Source organism: Bemisia tabaci, chromosome 1 (assembly GCF_918797505.1).
Source record: "Bemisia tabaci chromosome 1, PGI_BMITA_v3".
Taxonomy (NCBI): Eukaryota; Metazoa; Arthropoda; class Insecta; order Hemiptera; family Aleyrodidae; genus Bemisia; species Bemisia tabaci.
Genome location: NC_092793.1, coordinates 69005652 through 69026080, shown reverse-complemented (window position 1 = coordinate 69026080; position 20429 = coordinate 69005652). Strand labels below are relative to the sequence as shown.

The window sequence follows — 20429 nt, the reverse complement described above, 5'->3', positions numbered from 1 at the left end:
AATGTATTTAACAAAAAGAATGTTTTATTTGAACTGTACAGAGTAATATTGTAACAAAAATAATGCAATAACACTAAAAATAGATCGTTAAGAAACAAATCTAAAAACACAAACAATAAGTTTTGCATAGGTCTTTGGTTTTCTTCTTAAAATGCACCTATCTTACAAAATTAGTAACAAACACAAAAAATGAAAGGCAGACACTTTATTGAAACTTTTCAACATTGAGCATTTACCAGCTTTTATTGATGTGAAAAAAAAAGAAAAAAGTGAAAAAACATTAAAAAAATTAGGGACTCATTTTTCTTCCTTCATTCTTTTACGGAAAATAGAAAACTCTGATTCTCAGTTTCTGACATCGCACAAAAAAGGATCGACCATGTTTATTTTAAAAAAATATCATTTAAGTGTTAGAATTGCCCTCCTCACCAGTCAAACTGTTGGATGTTTAGTCTAATTTGTCTCTGCCATGGTCTGCCCTTACTGTCTGCACAACTCATTAGCCACATTTGTGTTCCGCGTTATTCTAAAATAGAGTTGTTATGGTGTAGTCAACCAGTGTTTTCCTCGTTCATTCACCACACCCATAAATAAATCAGTCATCTATTGTCATTTTTCCCCAACGACCGTGTTAAGATCTGAAGTGGACGTCTTTCTGTCTATAACACAATAAAATATAATGCTGCTATAAAATCGATGTGATGGTACTCATACTGTGATGCATATGGAAATGAAACAACACAACCTTCTTATATTTTTGACAGATTTTGCAAGGAGGTGTTTAACAGCTAGTCAAAAGCTTTAAAAGGAGGTGATATTTATCTTTTTCCAATGTTCCAATAATTTACTGATCAGTAATTTTCTTTCAGGTTGAAAGGTTTCATAAATTTATCAGGCAATCGCTATTATTGTATCGACCTGATGATGGACTGAAAAGTCCGGAATGATTATAGTCTGAACTTCACAAATTTAACAATCAGGACCAAAAATAAAAGCAAGTCTTTATCTTGATAATTTTTTTTGAACTGCAACATTGTTTCAGAGTAAGAATTTTTTTTAAAAAAATTAGACCTTTTGTACAATTAAAAGATAAGTAAAAAAGAGAGTAAGCAAAAGTTTGCCATTACATTTATTCTCATATTTTGGACCCCAGATCAGTTCCTGATTTAATATCCAAATCAAACGGAGAGAAAAGAAAGTTGATGCATACAAAAAAGACACCTACGAAGTGCCCTGAAAATCAGCACTGAAGAGAAACCGTCTGTAACAGCCGTTCACTATTCATCAGGAGGAAAGTACGGAAAGTAACTTTCTTTTTACTGAAAATTTTCGTCTAAGCTCTCGAGAATTGCTGAAATGAAAAGTTTGCCTTGCTTATTCTATTTCCATTATTTTATTTTTTTTTATTTGTATCTGCTCGAGAAAAGGCATTGTCTGTTTTCGAAAATAAAAAAATAAAAGGAGACTGCAGTGATCTTACTGCTCTTGCGATCTAACTTCAGGTGATTTCGAGCAATCAACCATATAATTAACTTTTTCTATCCTGCTGTCTGAATGGATTTATAACAATACTTGCTCCCAATGAATACGTCCTCCTTGTTTGAGAAGTTGTTTAAAAGCTAAAAATAGTATGAATTTCATACTTGAGTGACCCAGTTTATATGAGAATCTGTTCAAGATTTATGGCAAAGACCAAATATAGCACATAAAAATACCTTTGTATGCAATTGTCAAATATGTAAAATTATGTGTGGTTTTGTGCAGAGAGGTAAAAAGATCCACCGCTAAAAAGCTATCCAAAAGCTAACATGAGAAAACAAGGAATTAGAAACTTGAAAAGTTGTTAATAATTTAGAAAGTACATAAAGACACTGCAACTTTGCTAAACTATATTTTGCAAATTTATGCAGTTACATAGCAGTACTGGTTTGCCTCATAGAAATTATTAGGTCTCAATTAATAATGACACCGACAAATAACATGTGCAACAAAGTGAGTCACAGAAGCACTAAAAATCTTACAATTAATGTTGACGCATTACATTAAAATGGCATTTAACTCTTTAATACTATTTTCTGATCAATAACATGATTTTTCAGAAGCACTATTTTCTTATTTTTTTTAGAAAAAAAAAAAAATCGATAAGAAATGGATTTTGCAATAACAGATTAGGTCCATGTTGAAAAATGAAAGCACCCCAATATTATTTTAGTGGATAGGTTCCTATTAATCACACCATGATAGTTCAACAAAATAAGAATTGACTTCATAGTAATTACAACATAAAATGAGTTAAATAAGACAATTAATTGTGTGATGGGATCTTATAAAACTAGGTATCTGAGCTCTTGCCAAAACAAGTTCGGTTAAAAATTCAATATTGACAGGGTATTCATGGGAACCCTGCACATTTACACAAAGGCACAATAATATCAGTTAGCACAGAATAACGATCGACTTGTAGAGATTCCTTATAAATAAATTAGTATGGTGATACAAGAAAATAAATTCTGTTCCAAAGGTACTGACTGATAAATAAGTTGTGACTGGGGAGGTTTTACTGATTACTTGTTCAGAATTGACCTTATTTCCTTCTGAGCTGCCCTTATCTAAATCTTTGATAACAGCAGTAATTTGAGACACTCAGAGCATCGCAGTGATTTCCAGAATTTGCATTTTTGCTCTTATAAACAAATACATTTTTCTATAATTTTTAGAGTAAAAATTGATACTAAACACTTTCAGTATTCCACGTCTTTTACAATCTTTTGAATAAGTTAAAAATTACCTAGTCCTCTAAAGACAATGGATGTTCATTAAAATTGAGAAAATATTGTTTTTTTTCTTTTTTATCATTTTTGAAGTCTTCTGAGAGCAATGTATATGGCAACCCTGCAATTACGCCGGTGGTCCACTTGCGCAACAAACCAAAGGACCCTTCCTGTTTGACCATCCCAATGCAATACTGTATAATATACCTACCTATTAATGCCGTGTGAATATACTTACTCTCGTCCTAGCTTGCTTTCTGTTTAAATCCCTTACAGAATAAATGTTCTCATGACTCTACATCATATCGTCCTTCCATTCTTCTGTGAAACATACTTAACACTATCTAATTACTTTCAAGAAGTTTTTAATGTACGGTGGATGGGCACTGCTTGATCCAAACGAAAAATATATTTAATTACAATAAAAACCTTGGTAATCAAATTCAAAGTCTTTACCCCTCAGTGGATCCTTAGTAAAATCAGAAATATGACTTTAATTAATGAATAGAAGAAAACCAGTATTCCAGGAGACTTGGAATGAAATTGTTTTGATTTGTACATAATTTTGGGCATACATATCCATTTAAAGTCATGATATGGAGCAAAAAAGTGGACGTATTTATGCTAAAAGGAGCTACATATAAGCATAGGGTTACATGGTTCCTTTTAGCATTGATATAATAATAAATAAATATTAAGAAACGGTCTTGGAAGTTAAGTTCTGTCAATGTCCCAACGTTGTTTGATGATAACTACAGAAGGCGTAAATCAACATCAGGAATAATTGAGAAAAATTCGAATTGATGTACTTAAGCACTGGCACTCATTTTGGTAAATTAGATTCCTTTGAAATTTCACCAAGTGGAAATGTAGGTATCAAATAAAATTCAATTGCGATAATTGACTCTCATTACATTGCAATTTAATGAATTGGATCAAATTTTACAAAATGAGACAAGATTCTGAAACAATTGGCGCAAAAAACACCCAAAAATTGAGTCTTTAAGAGCATTTTAAAGTTTGGTTATAAGGAATCGTAAAAGAAAGAAAAATGCTGGAAAGTTACAAGACAATGCAACTGGAATAAGTCTACTTCGGCATCCATTCAAAGGATGTTATATTCATATAATTTCAAAATTTTAAAATGTCCTTAAAAATGTCGAAAAATTAAGTGTTTTGTGAAAAGAAAAAAAAATCATAATTTACAATGTTTGCTTCATGTAGAGGCAAACAGATGATGGCACTCAGCTTATTCACAAAAACCGCACTGCTGGCAGCTTTGGACTTGGTTTACTCCGAACTTTCCAGGAATCTTTTCAAGTGTAAATTATAAAATAGAATTTTGTCTCAGCAGTCTGTAAGGAAGCGGATGATCTCATATACAGGAAATACATAATTTTGAGTTTGAGTCAAATATTTTTGTTGTACTGAAAATTGTAAGTTACCACCTCAAGTTCTCACTCCATCTCATATCTTGAGGCAGAGTCAAGGCAAGTTTTATGAAAAATTTAGAGAATCCTAAGAAAGAGGAATTCCATCCAGATAAGAGCCTAACAATAGACTTCAAAATAGGAGGACACAATCAATATAAAAATAGAAAATAGGAAAAATTAGGACGCCCAGAGCCAAGTATTTCCTCTTTTGCTTGAGTGACTTTTCCTCTAAAGGCCGATGTAACAGCTACAAAACAATATAATTTACAGTTCTACATTTTAGATTTAAATCTGTTGGTAATATTTACTACTCTACTCTATATCTCGTTTAGCATCCTTTTCTGCAACGAAATTTTCAACAAGGGAACCACCGAGTTGAGAATCTAAAACATTGTCAATAGTCATGAACTCGGATGCGTTGAAGAAGGCATATTTGGCAACCATTACTAAGGATAGTCGTCCATTTCATTGCATTGAACGGTGTAGGCTTTCAGCTGCTTGCACAACCCATCTTTGATACGCTGAAAGGAGAAGGCTCCGTATCAGCCAGGACGGACTAGGATTTGATCCCCGAGAAGGTAGAGGAAGTTCCACAAACTTTAAAAGAAGAGCTGAAAAGAAAGTATCTGTCCTTGAAAGTGGACAGTCAGTCGTTTAAACAAACTCCTATTGACCCTTCCCAAATCCAAGATAACAGACCACAACACACCAATAAAATTACCAAATTTAGTGAACTACCAGAAGAGACACCGATTCCTGAAACCTCCCCCCTTTTCTAGTGACATTGTAGACAATCTTAAAAAGTTAGTCTTAAACTTTCACAGGGCCGATGCTAAACCGGATTCCTTTGTAGTCAAAAATGAAGGCCAATACCACAAAGTCACAGTCGACACCCCTCAAACTTATAGACTAATTCAAAAATATTTAGAAGAAACTGAAATCGAGTTCTTCCCCTATTCCCTCAAAAATGAAAAAGCCTTCTGAGCCGTTCTTAAAGGAGCCGATAACTCCTATTCTGCCGATGAGGAACTTGCTAGGATTGGTTTTGAGGTAAGATCTGTCTACTTTCTTTGTCTCAGTCTGAGGCAAAATCATCAGACTCATGGATTATGTGAAACTGCAGCCATTTTGTTTATGTGGTTTATTTATTTCATTTATTCAATTTTTTATTTAATGTTTTTATGCTTGTTCATTGTTAAAAATTATTCAATTATATTTATTGATTTTTGAATGTCACCAAAGCCACTAAATGTAAGAATATTTTTATTTTTTTACATTAAACGAAAAGGGAGTGTATGTACGTAAATTACCACGGATAAGATGAGTACCCTCTGTAAGACAAACAAGAATGGAAAGCAGTTTCCGTGTAATTGAGTTTTCTTATTTGAAATTTGTCAACCGCAAGCTTGTTTTTAAAATTTTTCTTCATTGAATTTTTATTGGGTATTAAATATTTGAGCAAATTATTCATTTTGTATTGTACTTATTTTAGATTGGTTCGTTTCCTGAACAAAATATAGTTCTACCTATGTTTAACTGCAACCAAAGCTGCTAACTGTAAATATATTCTCTTCAGCATCAAACCAAGAGGATACTAGACAAGATACAGAGTGGTTCATACTACCAACAAAATCATTTCTGAATGTTCTGCAGTTTCTACAGAAAATCTTGAAACAAGAGAATTCCATCATTTAAAGTGTACTCGTCTTTGAATTTGAGTTTCCCCTTTTTTCTTTGACATTAAATTATCTATTTTTCAAGCCTTAAATATTGTTGTCTGCACTACATAGCAATAGCGACACTAATCCCCTCACTTGAGAAATTGGGATAAGTAGTTATCCAGCAGCTCAATCATCAGCTTCTAACCTCAATCTAATAAAATCTAAACATTCGAATGGAACAAACAAGTCATTAGTGCAATATGACAGTCAATGAATCTTAGTACAGTTGTATCCTTATAAATCTTTTTAAAGCAGAAACGAGATTAAAATTTTATCTCCAGCAAAATTTTCCAAATCAACTTCAATAGGGACTGAGAGGGCTAAGGCTTTACAAGACTGCAGAGGAATAGACAATACTTTTCCAAATACTATGAACGATTTTATCGGAGCTTGAATAAATGCTCTTTAAAATGGTAATAGGAATGTTTAACATTTTTTTAACAACGGCATGAAGTTTTAAACATGACATACCATTGAAATTCGGAAGTGTGTGGAGAAAACTGCATTGGTCAACCCCACTTAAAGTTGTTGAAAAAACTATGAGATTTAATTTCTTCAGCTCTTCTCGGTCCAGAGCCTAATCTCTCCCTGGGGTCATATTTTAACAGCTGAAAATAAGGAAGCACAAAGAGTATTAGTATAAAAATACATGTTTTCTCTTTCTCTAGGGGAGAAGGAGCATATAGAAACAAAGAGGTAGTTGCAGTTTCCAATTTGTTTATTTTAAGGCAGAGGTGAATGCAATATGACGTCTTTTCCTGCAAGGTGAGGAAAGAAACGCGTTACATCCATTGTTTTGACATGATCCAAAAAAAAAAGTAACTTTCAGGTAATTTTCATAAACTCTTTTTTCAAAACACCATAACTTCATCCTTTTCAATTCAAATAAGCTTATCGACGGTATAAGTTGGCAATCACATATCCCAGTTTGCGACGTTGCAGTCTTCCTGTCATACTTTATTTTTTAAACAGAAAACTACTCAACGGCAATTCTTTAAAACTGCCGTGATTTTTCTTCTCTGTGCGAAGAAAATTCTGCAAAAACTTCAAGGAATGATGACGATTTGTTCTCCTTTAAAAAATAACATAGAGGCGGAGATATTCAGACACCGCAAACAAGATATGTTTGTCCTAATAAACAGCTTTTTACCACTTTTAAAAGAGGCCAAAATCAACTTAATATAAAGTTTGGTTTCTGAGTTGGAGTACCAGTTGGTATCATTCTGGGATACCCCAAAAAAGGGCTGTACCTCATACTTTGGGTTACTTCAGCCTTGAAAGCTAGTAACTAGCTAAAAGAAAGACTAGAGCTCGCCGCAGATTTGCCTCTAGGTAAATACTTGGTCTAGCAATATTTATAAATAATGTGGACGTATTCATGTTAAAAAGGACTCCATAAGCACTCAATTAAATGGAGCAATGTACATAGAATTTTCAGTTAGGATTAGTTTCAGGATAGTTATTTTGGATTTAATTATGACAATGTTGCTTCTTTTAGCATGAATACATTCATGTAACCTCAATGCGTGCAAAGAGATGCCGTCCAAAGATAATTTTACAACCAATCAAAATTTAAATATTTGATGGTTTTGATATTCCAAAGCATCCGCAAAAGAACAGGGAACTGAAATACCTGGGAAAGGAGTGAACTTCCGCTGCAGGAAACAGTATCTGGAATGTTAACCACCGTATGAGGATGAAAACCTTCAGGATGATGACTTGACAAACTCTGCAAAGGAGAATCGACAAAAGAGTGAAAAAATTTGTCGGTAATTTTATAAGTAAGCTTAGAAAATTAAGTCAACAGAGCTAAAAATGTAAAAGAAAATCTGTTGAGGTCTTTCTTTTTCCTCCTCATATTCTCACAAATTTGATGGAAAATTTTCACAAAATAGCCACATTTTGTCCAAACTAGAGTCATGATTATAGAAAAATACCTAATTTTTTAAAATATTTTCAAAGAGATGACCTCTGGAGGATTTTGATTTCCAGCTCATGTTGTAGAACATACAAGTATTTATTTTAGCCTCAAGAACTGACTTGTAGACCATTTTAAATTTGAATTATGGAGTCATAGACACAAAAAAAAAAAAATACACACAAAAAAAAATTAAAAATGAAAAGACTTATTCTAAATTTAACTCTCTCTTAAATTTGAAAATTCCTGTAGAATTAGATTTTCGATTCTGTATTTGATTCCCGGTCAGATGACCCAAATTTGTTGGTCTCAAAACAACGGTTGTCTGAGGCTAGAGTGCAGTAGGAACTGCGGGGCATGGGACTCTGACTGATACAGCATAGGATTACTTCTTGTGGGGTGCTTGTACGTAGTATTAAAAAAACAACAACACAATCGTCACCTAAAAGTCTTTTTAGTCAAAAGTCACAACATTTTCTAATATCTGTCCTTAGTTTTAGATTGATCAGTTTTGAAAATTATTAGTAAACATACTATACCTCTCTTACATAAGGAAAAAGGGTATCCTTACCTTCCCACTTAAAAGATGAAACAAGAGAACACCATAGCTCCACCAGTCTTGGGATTCATCTGGCGGAGCAGGAGGAACCACTAATAACTCAGGAGCAACATGATAACCCTCTAAAACAACCGAACTCCAGATAGGCAGAACTTTACCATGCCGATAAAAATATGTAAGTTTGATCTTCCCATCATGGCTCAAGAGGATGTTATCAGGATGTAGGTCCCTGAAGAAAAAATCGGAAACATGGTTATAAGAACACTCTCGCACAAGATCTCTTAGCCGAACCGCTCAAGTTGGAGTAAGAAGAGGGTAAGAAGACAACAGCAAGAACTGTTAATTTAGAAAAGTTATGGAATGGTTTGATTAAATGAAAAACGAAACATAAACACAGAACTTTGTTAAACATTCTTTGGAAAGCTGCTGTTACGAATTACAAACAAAAGGTATTTTAAAACCATGTTGAATATATTGACATTTCCTGTCAACATCATTTCAGCTACAGGAAAGCTAACAAATTTTTGCTTCTAACCTACAGCTGATTAAATTTTCTGGACTTTTTTCCATTGAAATGATTGATTTTGGAAGTACAGTAAGAGGTTTCAAGCCTTGAACCTGTAGATATGTAGTTGCAAAAATAAGAAATAAAACACCTCAAACACTTGCTTCCATATCGTTCAGTTTTGAGAAATGAATCCCAATAAAGGATCTTCCCTTTAATGTCTTGTTGAAGACTTTTTTTTGGTATACAGAGACTGTCATGAGCAACTCGCAATATAAAACACGCTGTTTTAAGTTACTTTGTTTATCATAAAATGTCAGGACTATTAAGTCAAGCATCATGTAAAAAATACTTGCCAACAAACAATGCCTCTCTGATGAAGATTTTCAAGAGCAATGAGTATTTCAGCAGCCCAAAGTCGAATTTTATCCTCCGTGACAGAAACTGGATCAGCAAACAGCATATTAAAATTGAAAGTCGAATCTTCATTCATCACAATCTGAAATGGAAAGTTTCTTCATTAAAGGTCAGCATTGAATTTGCATCAAGTTACAATGAGAAAAATCCGAAAATTTTTGGTCCTGAAGGAGGCAATTAAAAATTTCATACGTTAACATCCAAAAGAAAAGGAATCTTCTTCTATGGAAGCAACATTTTCAGCACAGCTATTTTTGTCAAGTCAGGTAAAAGAATTGGATTTTGAGATTTCAACGAAAAACTCTTTGAAACGTCTTACAAACCATAGTGTGAGCAATTTTGTCAGTTTTGGTGTACAAATTAAACGTAAAGTTTTATACATTCTAAGGTTCTAAAGTTCTAAACGAAAGCGATTCTGTGTACTGAACAAGGCAGATTAGAGTTTCTACACGCGTTTTCTCAAAACTACGCTTTTTGAAATTAAAAATGGTCAAACTCCGGTTTGGTTGAACATTTTTTGGCATTGATAGTTGCAAAATGTTTATGGATCACTCCTCTGCACTGAGATCCCTTCTCCTGTAGACGGCCTTGCATAGGCTATTTTTGGCTTTTTTAGGCTATTGTGGGGATTATTTTGTGCTAAAATGTTTAAAATATACTCCTTTACACAAAGCTTTTACTGTATAAATTTGAAATTCATCAGCACTAAGGGCTAAGGTCCCTGATGTTGTGAATGACTCACATCTATTTAATAAAATAGGGTTTGAACTTTCTCCATCATTTTGAAATGTAAGTCAACTCCAGAGGATGAGGTCAATTATCAAAGTAATATGTTAAAAATCAAAAGTTTTCAATTTTATACTATCAGTATTGCACTTTACAGATTACCAATCACTTTTTCCCTCCCAGCTGAATTGAGCCCTCTGATGTCACGAATGGATGGCATGAGAATGGCGTACCTGTGGTGACAAAGCTGCATGTTCCATGTTTGAGAAAGCCGTTTTCCAGTCATCAGATTTTCTCCGAGTTTCACGTCTGATTGTAGTGAGATCAACAGTCAAATCATTATTTTCCTTAAAAATCAGTTCAGACCTGTCCTGAGCAAGCTTTCTTCCAGCGTTTACTGAAGAAATATTGTGCTCATTTTCTCTTTTCTTTTCAAACAAGCCTTTTTCACTTAGAGTACTCCTTAAAACAGGTTTAATGGCAGCTGAGGCAGCAATACTTCTCGAGTCAACAATTGCATTCCTTTCAAATATACTTTCAAAACTAGGGTGATGTTTAATACTCTTTGTGTACTTTGTGACTTTAGTTGAATGGGAATTTTCATTATTCACTTGTTTATCACACTGTTGCAATGTTTCATTTACAGAGTCTAGAAGCTGTTGAGCTTTTTCAATGAGATCATCTGTGTTTGTTTCTGTTAAGGTAATTTCTTCTGCATGATTTGAATGAGATGGATCAAGACTCCTCTCTGCATCCTCATGATGCTCATCTGTCTTTTTATTGAGAACAGCTTCAATTTTGTTGAGCACCTTATAACAACTGTCTTTGATTAACTCAATATCACTATCAGGGTTAATTGCACTTGCGTGGTCATTTTCATCATAGCCATTACTAACTGAATGTGAGTCACATTTAGAAATCCTCGAGCTGGTTTCCTTCAAAGAAATTTTTTCACTAAAACTAAAGTCTAAATTGTTTTCCATTACTTCTGTCTTACTACTAGAGTCACCTTGATCTACATATTTCGAGCTTGCATCGTCCAAACTCTCACTAATTGAATCTATACTGATTAAGGAACTATCGAATTTGTTACTAAAGCTATTGGATACTTCAGAAGAGGTCAACCACTTTCCATCAGTCACAGCTGCTTCCGATTCAGATTTAGCACCAGAGGAGGTTAAGTTTGAGGTAATATCTGGAGTTGATTTGGAAAAGGTCTCTCTCTCTTTGCTTTCCATAAAGAGATCAATCTTCTTCATTAGTTTGTTGAAATTGTCCTCTTCTTGTGACCCTGTTTCCAAAAGAGGCGTTTCATATTCTAAATGCTTGACCTTTTTTTCAAGGACATCATTGAAAGTTTGCTCTTTATTCAGAACTTTGCTAGGAATACTGAGTAAACTAGTGGATATTTTTTGAGATTCAGCACGATAACTGCGTATCAATTCAGAATAGCTATCTTTTTGACTAAATTCACTGCTGTCTTTGAATTTATTGGAATGCAGAGGACTGCCAAGCAGGCAATTGAATTTTGATTTTGTTGCAAGAGAGTTTTGTCTTTCTGATGGACCTGTTGCTGTCTCTTTTTTTTGAGATCTTTGATTGAAGTAATTGGTTAGGTGGTCCCATAGTTTTACATGTCTGAAAACAAAAAGGAAAGAAGAAGTTAGTATTTTAATGCAGGCTTCAAATTAGACTTTTAATTTCAACACATTTAGAGTCTACGATAATTACATTTAAACACTTTCAGAGTGAGACCTTTCAAAGATTTGCCACCTTGAATCTTCTATTTACTTTTAATGCTAAAAGGTGACAGCCGCTGATCAGTGCTGTTGCAGGTTTGAAGTGTGTAAACTGCTTTGGCACAGGCTGAGCAGCAAGTGATTTTTGCTTCTTGAGTAATTTGATGCTAAAAATATATTTACTGTTAAAATATGTTGAACTCTCATCGACAAAATCCCTCCATTGAAAATCCAAGATGAATTTGTTTCGTTTTAAATGATTTAAGATGGAACTTTTGAACATTTTTTAAATATGAAAGGAAAAAAACGTACTTAACATATTCCAAAATAAGGTACAAAGATGAATCTGTTTCCACAGCATGGTGAAGGCGAACCATATTCGTAGTACAATGTGGTAAGATATTGGCCTTGTTCCAGTTGTTGGAGTCAACACTCTTAGGAACACCCTATGACAAAAAAAAAAAGAAGAGTAAAAAACAAAGAAAAAAGATGATTTTTTTTTGCAAGGCAATTCATGGAAAAAGGTTATGAGAGGAGTAAGGGTTATTTGAAAATTAAGTTTTCATATTTTTCCTATAAGACAGAAAAACAATCTTAGTCGAGCTCACTTAAAGCTTTCCGATAAAAAATGGATTTTGAAAATGGAATCAAGGATTTTGCTGGGTGAGCCATTTTTACCTAGACCGTCTGTTTCTGTCATTAGCCGTTTCATCTCATTAAAGATAGTTGTACGATTGTCAAGGCTTCGTTTTCTCAAACTAATGCTAACTTGGAAATCGCTAACCCTTCTTACTTGAGTAATGTTAATCTTTTGTAAGGGTTTTCCCTCATTTTCACTGGTTCAACTCTCTATTTTAAAAATCATTGATTAAAATCTGAGCAAATTTGTTGAACAGTCAACAGATTACAAAGATTCTTTCATGATTAAATTGGCTGACAAAAGGAGCTTCCCATGCAGCTGACTCCTGAAAGGTTCAAACTATGTATTTCTATCGCAGACTCTTCAGATATTATCATTAGGCACGAGTTTCAAATGATGATATTACCTTTATGAGATAAAATTGCTTGCTGATCCTGTCTTGAACATACATGAGATGTTTGAGAATACCAATGATTTGAAATCTGCTTAGATCTTGTTGACGATAGCTGATTCGGCATGCAACATCCGAGTCAAACTAAGAAAAAAAGAACCAAAGTTTTTGACATTAAAATCTCATGTATACAAATACATAAGTAATGATACAATAAACAATAGTACGGTTTTTTCCTAGCTCACATAATTAATAATGCAAAAGTTGTTCGAAAAGTTTTTTGCCCCCTCCTCCACCCCCACATCCTTAACAATTAGTCCAATTCTTTGATAGTCCTAATTAGATAGCCCTTGCATTATCGAATCATTGAAAGAATTGGTAAAAAAATCAGTGAATTTTGAAAGATCAACAGCTTTGCTCGGTAATCTGTCCTACATACTCAGCAGATATACAAAATCAATTTTTACAGAAAATGAATCTTCTGACTGCAACAGAGGATGAGATTCGTTATCCACAAAATTGTAATTGGACTCAACAAGTGAAACTGGAATTGACTTCACACAGCTAGGAGCACAATATATAATATTTAATTTCCTGATTTCTTCAAGATTGTGTAGCAACATAGCGATTGTTTGGTAATACTAAGAGATTGGATAGATAGATAGATTTAACACCTGGGGTACAAAGCCCAAAACACAGAAACTCTAAGGTGTTTATCGTGACCAGTTATCTCCTTGGGTTACATTTGTAGAAACTCTGTCCCCCTATGAAGGTGTGACAAAGCGCTAGCACATTCCGCGAGTGAAAAACAGTCATACAGTCAGTTGTGCCCAGTATTTCAGGTCTTCTCCTTTCCAGTGCCTTACATTCAAATATTATGTGAGTGATGTGAGATTAAAATTAACTAAAAAATTGACGCTACCACTAGCAAAAAGAACTTGAGAGACAGAACTGACCTGATTCAGACCATCTTCAAATTTTTCATGGATACTACAAGTAGAGGGAGCAAATTCTGAAACAATAATTGCAAGAAAACCATTGAACAAAACTAACAAATAAAGCATGCATAAACTACTGCAGCTACACAGAGATCAAAATAAAATCTTCATATAATATTTAGTTCTGGAAAGAGCAGTGTGGTGTTCTGAGAAGCCTTGGAGATATAATTTGATTCACACCTAAAATTTACTATTCACTAAAATTGTTTGCATGTGTAATAACCCTTCCATTGCCAGGCCAGGAAACTGTAATATGATTGATGCACACTCTGATGGTCAAATTCTTGTTCACAGATGTTTGCAGCATTAGGTATCAAATTTTAGGTTGCATGTTTGATTTTATAGAGGCATGTAAAAGCTAGAATACAAAATGAGAATTTTTGGGCGTGTTATACAGCATATTTGCTGATTGCAGCACAAGACATCTTGGACATGATAATGAAAGGTTGAGCATATCCTAATTTCTTACACCCTGACATTCCGCCAGAGTGAATTTCAGATACTTTTATTACAATTTATAGTGTAGGGTAGGTGAAGGCAAGAGTGCACGCTGGGTAAAAGTACGCACCGCCTTATTCGTGCGCGCTTCGTTTCAATTTATGATGGCACCGGGTGTTGGTTGTTGACAAGGTTGAGTATCACTTGTGGACAAAGTTTTGTTCGAAACAGATGTGTTTTGAATTAATTTTTTTTTAATTTCACAGTAAAAGTGGTTAGGCACTATTGGAACCCTTTGAGACCAGTTTCAGTCGTTTTCGGGGATTTAACAGCGATTTGGTGTCCAGGAGATGTTTTTAAAAAAAAATTCACCTGCGTACTTTTGCCCCATTAAAGGAGGCAAAAGTGGGCATTTTCAAATTTTTTTAAACAATTCGTCACGGCCATGGATTTGATTTCTAAATTCAGACAACGCAAGGACTTTGTGCGCAAGGGCTTGCAGTAGGTGCCTGGCAACTTTTCCCACCTTGAATGTCGATTCTGTCACAGAAATACTGGAAAACCCAAAAAATGCGTACTCTTACCCCCACCTACCTCATAATAGGAGAGTAGGATTAAGAAAACCTTTCCTGTTTGGAACACAAAGGCATTCATTAATCAACTATTTGGACAAACCTCCCCGAGCTGATAATGATACTTGTGAAATCAATAGATGGGACACAGAATTGAAGATCACACATAAACAGTAAAGACACTCACTGAATTTTTGGTCCCTTGAACTTTCAAAAATCATCGGCGAAGGCACAGACCCAACAGACTGATTACTTAACAAACTATCAGCGGACAATTTTGGGTGATAGGGTGATTCTTTAGCATCAAACTTGAAATGGGAAACTGAATCAGAAGGAGAATCAATAAACGGCACATCGACACTCTGCAAAAATAATAACAACACCATTAATGTGGAATTTGACAATGCATTAGGGAAAATTGGATCTTTCCAAACAAATAAGATGTAACTGACTGACTTTAAATGTTAAAAACATGTAAAGACGAAAGACAATTTGATTTTCCTGACTTGGTAAAAAGCTATTCAAACAACAGCCCTCCCTTTCTGGGGAAACGCCATCCAGATATGTTTGATCCTCGTGTTAATGTTTGATCCTCATATTAATGTTTGATCCTCGTGTTAATAAGCCCACTCTGCTAAATTAAACCCCTTCTTACACACCATGTAACCAAATAGAGCTACTTACAAAAATTTCACATGGGTAATGTGCTATCTACCTACAGCAAAAAAAAGGCTATTTGATATTTTATCCTTAATGTGTGCCAGTGTTTGGGTATAGAATCACTTAAAGCCTAGCTTTTAAATGAATAAATTTAAATTGAATCCAATAAAAAAAATACATGCTTTTATTATTATTAAAAAAAAAAAAAAAACGAAGAGAAAACATCAATATGGATAGTCTGTTATACCAATATAGATAGATACTGCTAAGTAATGTTTAATTTGAGAAAATGTTCAGTCATTCAATGATGTTGGTTTTTTTTTATTTTTTTTTTTTACAAAAAAAAGCAAAAATCTTGATCTTCAAGAGAGTTGAAAGCACACGGAGCTTTACAGTTGAGGCCTTATACTTGATATGCAAGTGAGGCAACTGCTACAATTTGCTGCAGTTTCAGACACAGTTATCGAGAGCAAAATTAAGCTAATGGAGATGAAATTGTTACTCAGACATTCATTGGTCTTGATTCTACATTGGGAGAGAATTTTGAAAAGAGTTCCAATCCAAGTAATGAGAGTAAAAGTTTGATAATTGTTATCTGATTATAGTACTCACTAAAACAGAAGAGTAGATGGCAGAATCATTATCTACAGCAGAACTACACCTAGAGTCAGTAGAGCAGTGGGATGCACTATCACTGAAATTTAAAAGAAAAGAAAAAAACTTTGATGAGAACAAAACTTCGATGATGTGAAAGAAAATTTATTTTGAAGTTATACAGTACTTCAAATTAGGAGTAGACAGCGATGGCCAAAGGTTATGAAACACCAGATTTTTCCACATAAAAAACAAGTCTAGACGAATGTGTATCACATTATAGGACTTGGGAAATTCAGGATACCAATTCAGCACCCCATAGTAAACAGATAATTATTATTATTTTTTTTTTAAAACAAATTGAGTTGTTGGTACCTTTGAGTTCTCCAATAATAGTTTCTGATACTTACAGAAGTTGGTCACATTATCTTAGTTCTAAGTTATGGAGTCCCACAATTTCTCATTAAGTAAAATTGGAAACAGTGAGACTTGTGCATAGATTTTAAAGTGCATAAAATTAAGTTCCTGTAAAAAGAGTGGATTGTTGACTCAAAATATCTGATGTAATTTTTACAAATGAACAAATTAGATTTAAAACAGATGTTTTCAAGCAAGGCTAAAAATCAAAATTAAAAATAAAAAAAATGTAAATTTATTATTTTACCAACTTACTTAGGATATTTGTCCAAATCCGAACTTTTAGGCAGTGATGAATCAACAGAGGACACATCATTACTTCCTGAATCGTTTCCTGGTAAGTAGCTGTTTCCCTAAAAAATATGGAGAATATGGTGAGAAGCGGATGGTCTCTTGGATCAAAGATCTGGATATGAATATCTCTGAGCGATGCCATGAAAGTGTTAGCATAGAAAATGGCAAAGAAAGAAGCTAATTAAAACACTGAGTAAATGTCAATTGACCCCTTCATCCATTACACACTTCTTTTAATGGATTTAAAAGTCTTTTTAAGTTATGACTTAGCAGCAGTTTGTGCAAGGAAATTTCAGTGCTCAGTTCAGTAGAGTTCTAAGGAACTTTGGGGCGCTATGTGAGTAGGGCTTCTGGATATTAGATCACTGTCAACAATTGTGTCCAATTTTTACTCGATAAGTTATTGCCGAAGTTATTCATTTTTATCAATACTACTGCAAGGCATGTCACAAGTCAACATTTCTGTTTGTTATGAGGAACCAATGAAAAGAAGTTATCACTCACGAGCTCACCTGCAAAAATTTTGTGAATAAATCAGAAGTGAACAACAGAGAATTGTCGGCGATGAATTCCAGCATTGTGAGCACTGCCTTCCGTCTGCTTTCAATCACTGACGGGTCAAACCTGGTGCAAAAAAAAGAGAAAAAAATAGAGGTAGGCTTAGAACAAGTATGAAGAAAGAATCACTGAAATTAATCACTGGTAGCAAGGAAAAAATTTAAATCCTCGGGGGTGAGAAATCATACCCCATTTCTCAAATTTAAAAATTTCTGCGGTTTCATATTTTAAAAATTGACAGAGAACTAATCAACATTTTCCATCAAAACATTTTTTGAAAATTATTTCTAAGATATCATTTAAAAAGAATTCATCTACCTACATAAAATTATACTAAATAATAATATTTATTTCAGGGTGCGAAGATGCTACTGAATTTTCAAAAAAAAATTCTTTACACGAAAAAAAGTTACTGAGGTAATTCATTCAGTTTTCATTATTGGCACCTGATGCTTCGGTAAATCTAGAAAATTGAGTGATGAAGAGTAGAAAATATAAGAGTTTCTAACATTAATTGTCACACATGTAAGAACTTAAATCATACAGACTGAAAGATTTCGAGCATTAACCTCCTCATGACAGTATACCAAATCTCACTCAAAAAGAAAATCCATGAATGCCTTGGAATTCTTCTTCCAAGAATTGAGGCTGACAACCAGAATCAAAGCCAGAAATTGACAAAGCGGAATGATTTACTGGAGTTGGAACCTAGCTTGTGACTTTCACAGAACCTGAACCGTCACTAGAACTAATAGACTCAACCCAAGACTGCAATTAAAAAGGTTCTACGACATTTCCAATTGGTTCCTTGAAACTTTATGGGATATCGGAAGTTTCTCAGATTTCAGATTCATTTTTTTCAGATTCATTTTATTAATAAAAGAAAAAACATAATACAAATTAAATTAAGGCCACTACAAAATAAAAAAATGCCAAGAGGTCTAGCCTCGTGTGGCAAAAGTAGTAAAACATAAACTAATTGAAAAAGAAATAAAAGAAATCATAGACGATTGGCACCACTGCCTACTCAGCTCACAATCAGTCTTCTAAGAACTTAGTTTAACTTAGTGACAATATAACAAAGTAAAAAACAAAAGAGAAGAAAAAGAAAGAACACATTAAAATTTAAGACCCTAATTAATGATTTAGACATGAAGGCATAGAGAGACTTTGGATTGCTGCTCGTTTTAGGACATGTTACTAAGCCACTCTCTGAGAAGACTGGGTGCACTCAACTGTCCCTCGGTGATCAACCTACACCTGAAGGCTTCAGGCAGTAGGTTGAACACCAAAGGCAAATTGTAGGCAATATTTTTCTCAGAGAGTGCTAGTCGTATGGGCGGTAGAATTGCTCGCCAATCACCTGCTCTACTGACCCCAGCTCTTGTGCATGCTAATTGGAAGTTGGGCATCTCTGATGGGAGCATATTTAAGAGTCCCTTATAGTATAACTGTTTGAATGTTGGGACATTTAAAAGGGATGGCAGTTCTTCGGAGGGGTATCGCCTAGGTAGATTCAATACAACTTTAATCACACTTCTCATTAATATAATTATTGGTTTGAGAATGGTGTCGGAGGCTGCACCGTATACTTCTATTAAAACCTTCCACAAAAATGACATTAAAACACGTCTTAGGGTTTCCTTAATCCCAAAACGAGTCCCTTCATCGCTTTTATGGTTATATCAACTCTTTGAAAGTATTATGAACTCAAATAAACTTAAGACTGGAAAAATGGACATAAGCGGTTTCCACACGTCCCGATTCAATTTCGAAGTCCATTTTCAGAAATCTCATGTGCTTACAACTTTCTACTCATGAATGCTACTACAAGCTTCCTTGTGAAATCAGGCAAAAACGTACTTAAATCATTCAGAAATATACTTTTTCAAAATATTGACTTGGTAGCCTTTACCTTTTAAAATATGTAGCTTTTTCCAGACGGGGAAAGTTTTGAATTTTCAAGCTTTTACAAAGCACTTTAATTTCTTCATGTAATTTTTTAAAGTCACTGTATCTTTTCCATATGATGACCTTAGTTGCTGCCTCTGGCATGCCACGTGGAAACACCTGAAATAAAGAGTGTGATCAGACACTAACACACAGGAAATTTCATGAATATGAATTTTTCTTTGAATAAGGGTGAGTTTAAGTGATGTTATGAATCTTTAATTTTGTTGTAGTGGTGGAGGATTAACTATGATGTGGTGCAGGACATCTGAAAGTGAGGAGTAATTAACTACAAGACAAGATACTAAACTGTTGCGATACAGTTTGCCTCAACTACTACCCTGTAACTCTGGTAATGAACATAAAGGGATTCCGAAATATGTTTTGTAATAGTGGGCCAGAGGGTGTACAAATTTCTTGGCCTGCCTATTTGTAATGGATCTTCACTCCTACACTTTCCAAAATTTTGAAATAAGATTTTTTTCTGCTTTCCGCTCGGGAAAGTCTGCAATTTTTCAATTGAAGAAAAATGGCTTTCTTACAGTCAAGATATTCCATCACCCCTGATAGGCCTGAAAGCCCCAGCCACCCCTCAGAAGCATTCTTGTTGGAACAGATTTGGGATTCCCTTTCAAGGTGGCCAGAATGTTCATGTCGCGTAATCACCAGTGTCCTAGAGTCATGCTTGCGTAGGGCAGCTTATAGGTTAGTATCCGACAATGAGCTCTGGGCCATTATCTGAGCAAAAACAAGGACGAGAAAAATAAAAGGGGATTTAAATAAAAAGAGGGTTCTAAGTTAAAAGTGTAACACTTACGACAGATGTCACTTTGTATATTGTGAACTGTTTGGCATGAAGAGTGGGGTCAGTTACTAGAAATCGCCGAACCCACTTATCGTTCTTGTGAGACATTTTACTTATCCCACATTGCACAAAACAAATTTGCTTTACCGATGATAAATTAAAATGGCAAAAACGCGACCTTAAGATAAAACAGATGCCTCATTTTGCCGTGGGAATTTGGGAAATCGTAGTAGTTGATACCAGACGCCAAACGTAATCACCAAAACAAACACAACACAGAATTTTATTGATAAAGAAGTTTCTTGACTCGTCACTAGTAGCGC

At 34.4% G+C, this 20429-nt stretch overlaps 1 protein-coding gene across 3 annotated transcripts; it reads right to left on the bottom strand.

Annotated features, from left to right (window-relative positions):
• Positions 1 to 4: 4 nt before the first annotated feature.
• LOC109031624 (ribosomal protein S6 kinase delta-1) lies at positions 5 to 20378 on the bottom strand. Of its 3 annotated transcripts, none has more exons than XR_011900798.1 (15): positions 20119 to 20378; positions 19267 to 19421; positions 17306 to 17417; positions 16755 to 16852; positions 16101 to 16182; positions 15016 to 15190; positions 13777 to 13832; positions 12836 to 12964; positions 12102 to 12235; positions 10284 to 11688; positions 9264 to 9406; positions 8415 to 8631; positions 7559 to 7654; positions 3978 to 6533; positions 5 to 659 (listed from the first exon to the last, which is right to left on the bottom strand). XR_011900798.1 is itself a non-coding variant. In XM_019043237.2 (15 exons), exons 1-14 carry the CDS (start codon positions 20212 to 20214, stop codon positions 6435 to 6437), a joined length of 2997 nt encoding a protein of 998 aa, XP_018898782.2. In that variant the 5' UTR covers positions 20215 to 20378; the 3' UTR covers positions 5 to 4126; positions 6397 to 6434. The 3 variants fall into 3 exon arrangements, 2 of the variants coding, with proteins under 2 accessions (XP_018898782.2, XP_018898781.2); XM_019043237.2 differs by having other exon boundaries at positions 5 to 4126; positions 6397 to 6533; XM_019043236.2 differs by having other exon boundaries at positions 5 to 6533.
• Between the last annotated feature and the right edge of the window lie 51 nt (positions 20379 to 20429).